This window comes from Aphis gossypii, chromosome 1 (genome assembly GCF_020184175.1).
Source record: "Aphis gossypii isolate Hap1 chromosome 1, ASM2018417v2, whole genome shotgun sequence".
Taxonomy (NCBI): domain Eukaryota; kingdom Metazoa; phylum Arthropoda; class Insecta; order Hemiptera; family Aphididae; genus Aphis; species Aphis gossypii.
The window spans coordinates 23474279-23481638 of NC_065530.1; the positions used below are offsets into that span (position 1 = coordinate 23474279).

At 27.4% G+C, this 7360-nt stretch overlaps 1 protein-coding gene across 1 annotated transcript; it reads right to left on the reverse strand.

Moving 5' to 3' along the window:
• Positions 1 to 1302: 1302 nt before the first annotated feature.
• LOC114124092 (PRADC1-like protein) lies at positions 1303 to 3174 on the reverse strand. The gene is made up of 5 exons (XM_027987268.2): positions 2877 to 3174; positions 2650 to 2786; positions 2437 to 2555; positions 2008 to 2175; positions 1303 to 1886 (listed from the first exon to the last, which is right to left on the reverse strand). Exons 1-5 carry the CDS (start codon positions 2950 to 2952, stop codon positions 1766 to 1768), a joined length of 621 nt encoding a protein of 206 aa, XP_027843069.1. The 5' UTR covers positions 2953 to 3174; the 3' UTR covers positions 1303 to 1765.
• Positions 3175 to 7360: the final 4186 nt, after the last annotated feature.

The following is a 7360-nucleotide window of genomic DNA, read 5'->3' on the forward strand; positions in this document are numbered from 1 at the left end:
GCAAAGTCATTTAATACAATATAACTGATACCGTGTCAATATTAATATCTTAATATCCTTTTCAATATTAATCAACCCTAAACCACCCAAAAATATTAGGAGGGCTTAAGTACCAACATTTTTAAGGAAACAGACCCAGCCCGTAAGGTGCCCTTCGTACACTCCAATAGTATCATACCATAATATTAATATATATTAATAAAATAATTTAAATCTCACAAATATAACTAAACATTTTATGTAAAACAAATTAATTAAATTTATTACAAATTTAATAACAATGTAAGCTTATTTTTAGCATACTTATTTAAAATTATTTTATTATCAAGGACGATATTTCTTTTAATGTGAATAAGTCCAATAGTTTTTAAATAAATCTGTTAATGAATTTTTAATAAATGTAGATAATTATTATGGTAGTAACAATATAAGTAATAGATAATTACGGGATTTTTGCGGTGCTAGCGTTAAAGTTCAGCCTTAGCACCCCAGCAATTTGCGCCTATGGGCCACACAATGCATTGAATACCTGAGACCTGATATACATCATTATTGTTTGAACTTGTTTCGCTATGCCCAAGTAGTAAAATAATTATATTGTTTTGTCTTTTTGATGTTATACATACGTCATACATACATAAATAATGTAACACATTCTTATCCAGTTATCCTGATCAACAGGATAAAGAATTAACATTGTTACTATTTTAACGATTCCATAGCCAGCAGCCTTACAAATGCTAATTTATTTTTCTCTTGTAATTAAAATTTTCTTTTCATAGTTTAATATATTTTCAGGACATAGAACTAATTGTGATCTAGTGAACTTATGTTTTAGCATTGGATTTATACTATATAGATGACTAATGTATCCGATAGACGGCCATCAGATTTTACTTATTAGATACCCAATATAGTAATATACGACCAAAATATGACTGAATTAAGATACACACATAGTATTATTTGTGCTGATGAGTTGCACATGGTACATGTCAATCGATGTAATAAATCATTTTTATACAATTATACATTTTAATATTAATATCAAAAATAAAATAAATAAAATGTACACATTATACTTTAGTAAGTAATAAAAGCATTGGTAAGATGCCAAACAATAATTGTGTTGCAATCAATTCATTCCTTAGAAATATTATAAAACGTGTATATAATGTTTGTTTGTTGTGTATATTTGAGAAAAGTAAAAAAAAATTAATATTCTTCCTTGGTTGATAAAATTAATTAAAATCAGGGTAGATAATTGTATGTTATTGTCTACTGTGATTAAAACTAAGCATATTATATTAATGTAATACATTTATTGAAACACAATAAAACATAATATTTAATATTAAAATCTAATTATTAATTGTATGATGTGACGTATTTAATTAATTATATTTATCATATTATTGTGAAAATTATTTATTTTATCATATTAAAATTTTAGTTGACCAAACGATTAACTATCATTGATTCAAATATACCAATAAATATTAAATACAAAAAATGAATGGTTCTCTCAAATAAAATATTTAAAAATTAATAATTATGATGTAAATAGCTCCCTGTTTAATATAACCCTGTAATAAAATAATCGAATAATGTTATACATTTACATACACAGCATACTTATAGTTAAGGTTCAGTTTTGAATAAATAAGTTCTGACTCATGAGATTTTCATCTAGTCAGTTGAATATTAACATTATACAATAATATGGAGGGATTTTCAGTCTAAATTTGAATTGAACGTTTATGATTCAAATAGTTATCCATGGTGGTTGCTTGATTTCATGTAACGGAACATAGGTCATGTTTAATGGAAACACAATAGGCAGTTCTGTTATCATGAGTTCTGACATTTTGGTGTGTATTAAATGACTAGAAAATAAAGTAATAATAGTTTTATAAAAATATTTCAATAAATAGTAATAATACAGTTTAAAATGCAAATTAGCAAATTATAAGCATATCTTTTATTTTTTTTAAAGAAACAACTTACCCAGACTTTCCAACAAGGAAACCAGCTGGAATATTGGCAGACATATCACTTTCATCATCAATCATATGTATATAAGCCGTATCGTCGTAAATGTTGTTGTCTGTGATGACAATAGCTTTTGCTCCAGACATTTCTGATATCACAGTTTTTTTTAAAAAGCTACAAAAACTATTTATACAATTTTTATAAATCTTTCATCCAGTGTCATTATTCTACAACAGGGGTCTCCAAACTTTTTTATTCGAGGGATACATAAAATACCAAAAGCTCTTAGTAGGCCAATATGTATGAACACTTATGTGCACGACAAAGACTTTGGATATTCATATATTTATAGATTATTTACTGTTCTTTAAGGGGGTCGATTAAAACTTGATCATGGACTGTAGTTGGGAGACCTCTGTTCTACAATAAAATAGATATAATTACCCTCTTTTCACAAATGCAACATTCCCTTGAAGTTGCTTAGCGTTTTTAGGCATTTCGCAACCATGTTGAGGGTCAACAAGTACCAATTTTGTTTGTTTAGCTGGAAACTTTTCCTTGTCCTTAACAAATAATCAATTCCATATCATCGTATTAAATTAATTTTATTCGTCTAAACCCAAAATATTGGTTTAATAGTAAAATATATTTATTTACAAATGGTGTGCCAAAGCTTTTGGCTGGTCTTATGCGATATGTGTACTGTAGTTCTGGTGGATGTGTAATCTCAAAAAATATATCACCTCCATATTCAAATTCTTTTACATCGACAATAGTCATATCTCCATTTATGACTGGAAAGAAAGGTATACAAACATACATCATTATTATGGATATATGAATATATATATATTATTTATATACTTAGACGCCTAGGAGCTTACAATAAATGTTGAAAATTGACAAAACGCACAGCAGAAAAGTGTTTACGATAAATACTGCTTTTCGTAATAAAATCATTTTTGTCACTACGGCACAACTGCTGAAAGATTAACGAACGGTTCGTCGGTACACAACTCTGAATCGAATGTGTCTTTTATCGTGAGCATTTTGAACATATGTTAGCATTTTATACTCTGAGTAATGTTAATTATTATTCAGTATTCATTAAACAAAAAAAAAAAAAAAATTAACCACACACACACCACAAATGAAATCCATACACGATACACATTAGAATGAGCCGTCGAGTTATCACGGTTATCACCTTATCGAGATGCTTCGTTAAACAATCTGATAACATTTACGTGTTATCTTTGCGATGGTAAGAATCAATCACGATGACGATGTAGAGAAGAAGTTCTCTACATCGTGGAATCGACCATAGACTCAATAATATTATTTTGTCTATGGAATTTACAAAACGATCTCTGTAACATTCTGTAGTCTGCATTCTAGAATCGATAAAATCATAAAATGTATAATGACTAGTGTAGTAATTTCGATTTCAATATTGTTATAGCCGTTATAGGGTAGTTTCTGACGTTTCTGTTAGAAAATTGGATTTTATATAGTTGGAGTTTAGAAGAGTCTAAAGCAAACATTTCTCAGTACCAGGTATTTTTAAAATAATAGAGTAAAAATAAAATAAAATTATAGATATTTATTTTTTTTGGTTTTTGACAAAAGAAACCCAAACATTTTTTATTCCTTTAGCCGAGAATACATTGGTTTAGTGACTGATTACCATTGAATTGCCTCCAAATTTTGGGTATTTGAATACGAAGTCAACCATTGAATTGGCCTGAACTGTAAAATATTATAATTTAACAAGGGGTTTTCATATTATACGCGTTTACTTTTATGACGTCATTAACATTTTGCACTCTTTAAATATATTATATATTATAGTATTCAAGCTGAATAGCTGATACAACGATACAACAAGTATTATAAGAAGTTCCGATACAATTAAACCACAGTACCACACTGCAAAGAAATTAGAGATAAAATAAAATGTTTAATAGATGAAATTCGAAAATATTACACGTATAAATAATTCAAGATTTTAATACATAAAATTATTAGTCAATAAATATTAGTCACGGCATATAGTTTACTATAATAATATATTTTATGATTAACCTAATTTTTATGATGAGATTTTTGTATCATATTTACTAAATAATTTTGTGTCAATGTAACGACGTAAAATATTCGCCAAACGACGTTATTATAACAATTTCGTAATCAATCTATTTTTGAAAAAAAAAAAATAGGTAGAGGAAGCTAATTCAAAGATACTTTAAATATTGAGCACCTGTATTTAGGAGCCTATCCAATTACGTCGGATTTAGTATAGGTAGCACTGATTATACGAATTCTGAATTTTTGATTTAATTTGAATTTAATAATTTTAAAAAGACGCCCAAACTTATTAACCAATGTAAGTTTTTGATATAGAACTTAAATCTTAATATACAATTTTCCTGAACTCCTGAATCTGAAAATAAGTTGGTTATATCTCATATCCAATATTATATTATAAAAAATATATTTTTTTACTGTCATCTTTTCACTGCTATGTACTAAAATCACAAGTGCTAGCCTTACGCTGAGGATTTTTGAAAAAAAAAAAAATTATCTTATACTGGTAGATTTGGACATTTTGAAAATGGAGAATTTAAAAAAAAAAGTTTGGATAAAAACTTACCGAGTTACACGTACAGATATATATAATAATTTATATTATTGTATATATCTGTGGTCAGGGCCGCAGCTAGGGGGTTCTTTTGCCCCGGGCGGCAAATTTTTAGGGGCGACAAAATATGTAAATTATTGGGGCTGAGTGATGGAAAGAGAGGCGGCAAAATTAGAGCATGCCCCTCCTAGAATAATGTGTAGCTGCGGCCCTGTCTGTGGTTACACCTCAATGTAAATTTGCTAGCCATGGGTTTTCAAACTTGTGTAATACGTTAATGACACAACTATGAAGATTAGAGATGAGGAGACCAAACTCCGTATACAAAATAATATAGCCCGATAAAAGTCGCATGGTTATTCTGCCACCAGGAGCGCGTCGTTCGATAAGAGGCCTACATTTACCACATATTATACGCCCTTTACTATAAAATGTACGTTCTTTTTTATTTTTTTGAATTCGAATAAAATATAAATTATGATTTATGATTCGTTATTTATTACCTGGTTATATTAAAGTATACCAAAATATACAATTAAAATTCAAAATATTCTATTAAGACTAACGAGTCTAATAAATATCTAATGATAAATGAAACATGTTACATGACGATGATACATATTATTTTGATTACTGATGATATATAATATTTAAATAATACATTATTTAAAGTTTTGATAATTTTCTAATACACTTGTTTTTCCTTTTTTTTTTTGTAGTTTGAATGTCTTACAATAAAATGCATACGCATTGTATTAAAAAAAGTGTATAATACTTAGATGGAAGTATGGAACTGCCCCTGCTTTTAATATATAAGACTAATTCTTTTAATTTTATTGACTGTTCTATCATTTAAGATAGTTTTGTCAAAACGTAAAATATCATTCTCTTCAAAATGCAATATACACACATAATATAACACCTTTCTGTGAGCATTTTATTTTTCTAGGTATTGCTATATACGATTTTTCTAGTATTTTTCTAAGGTCTGTATCTATTCTAAACAACATATGTAACAAATAATTAAATAGGAAATGATAATCATAAATTATGTTAAGATTTTTTTTTTTTTCGGTGTAATACTAGTTAGATATGCTTTAGATGTCTAAACAGCAAAAAACAATTGAATTTAAAAATAAAAGTTTATTTAGCACTCAAAGTAAAAAAAAAATCAAAATATCTTAACCTTATATTTTATGAATAATCATTTCCCTATTTAATTATTTGTTACATAAATAGGGGTAGTTCCATCTATATTTCCAAACTTGACATTTTATGAAGGAATTATGTATTATCTAGTCATCTAGGGTTATTTATTATTTTAAGTAGGTATTGTACGCTTTTTTTTATTACAATTTGTTTGCATTTTATAGTAAGACATTCAAACTACAATGAAACTACAGAAAAAAAAAGAAAAATCCAAGTGTAAGTAGTAGAAAATTATCAAAACTTTGATTAATTTATTATTTATGTATTATATAATATGTATCATTATTCATTAGACTCGTAGTCATAATAGAATTTTTAAATTTTAAACTTTTTTCATAGCAAACACCTTTTGAACTTAAATTGTATATTAAAGTATACTTGAAAATATCCAGGTAATAAATAATGAATCATAAAACACATTTTATATTTCATTAAAGTTCAAAAAAATCAAAAAGAACGAACATTTTATAGTAAAGACCGTATAATAATTAATATGTGGTAAATGTAGGCCTCTTATCGAACGACGCGCTCCTGGTGGCAGAATAACCGTGCGACTTTTGTCGGGTCACTTTATAAACGGGCGGCTATAGGAGTTTGGTTTCCTTATCTCTAATCTTCATGGTCACAATATAACATAATATTATAAAGTACGATAAAAATAAATTTCGTCTGTTTTCCCAAATTCGAACTCGTCTTCAGATTCTGAATTGGTGTAAAATTTATTTAGTTTATTTTAAATTTCAGCTTCAGTTAGAGATTTTGTGGATATTTTAGCAAAATAAAAATCAAATGCTATAAATATCACGTAAACACAAAAAATATACAAGGTTAGGTTAGGTTTTTTTCATGTTTGAGAATCACTTAGTGGTTGGAGATATTTAATATTTAATATCTTCTTGAATATTAGTGATATTACAATTCTGAAAACACCGTACTCTATTTATTAAGTTTTCTTATCTCCTTTATGAGTGTTGAAAATTTCGTTTCTTTTCTATGATTGTAGCCTTCTTGGTTCTTTCCCGTGCAAAACAGTTTTTGTTATGTTTTACATTTGTAAGACGGAGACAAAACATACGGGTGTATCATCCTAATAACCGATGTAGGATATCATAACCGTATGTGCTGTCTTCATCTTATTAACGTAGTACAATGTAGCAAATTTGTGTTCTGCAGAATTCAGTTTATGCTGTTAGTTTAATATTAGTTAGTTTATCTTTCATACAACTTGGAGCAGGTAAATATGTTATCTAGGGTATTATTTATGATTTTTTTGATATTTTAATTTTAAAATGGGTAATAGCTATGAAAAATATTAAAAGCTTACGTAATGTTCTAAATCGATGAATTTTAGAAGAACTGTTTCCAATCCAGAAAATTTTAACATTCATTTTAAAAATTATGTTAAAGTTTATAAAGTATAAATCATAAATGTATTACGGGTTTTTCGATAACAACGGTAATTATTGAATCACGGTATAAAGAAAATGGTCTTGTAAACTTTAAACCAAACGTTTACAT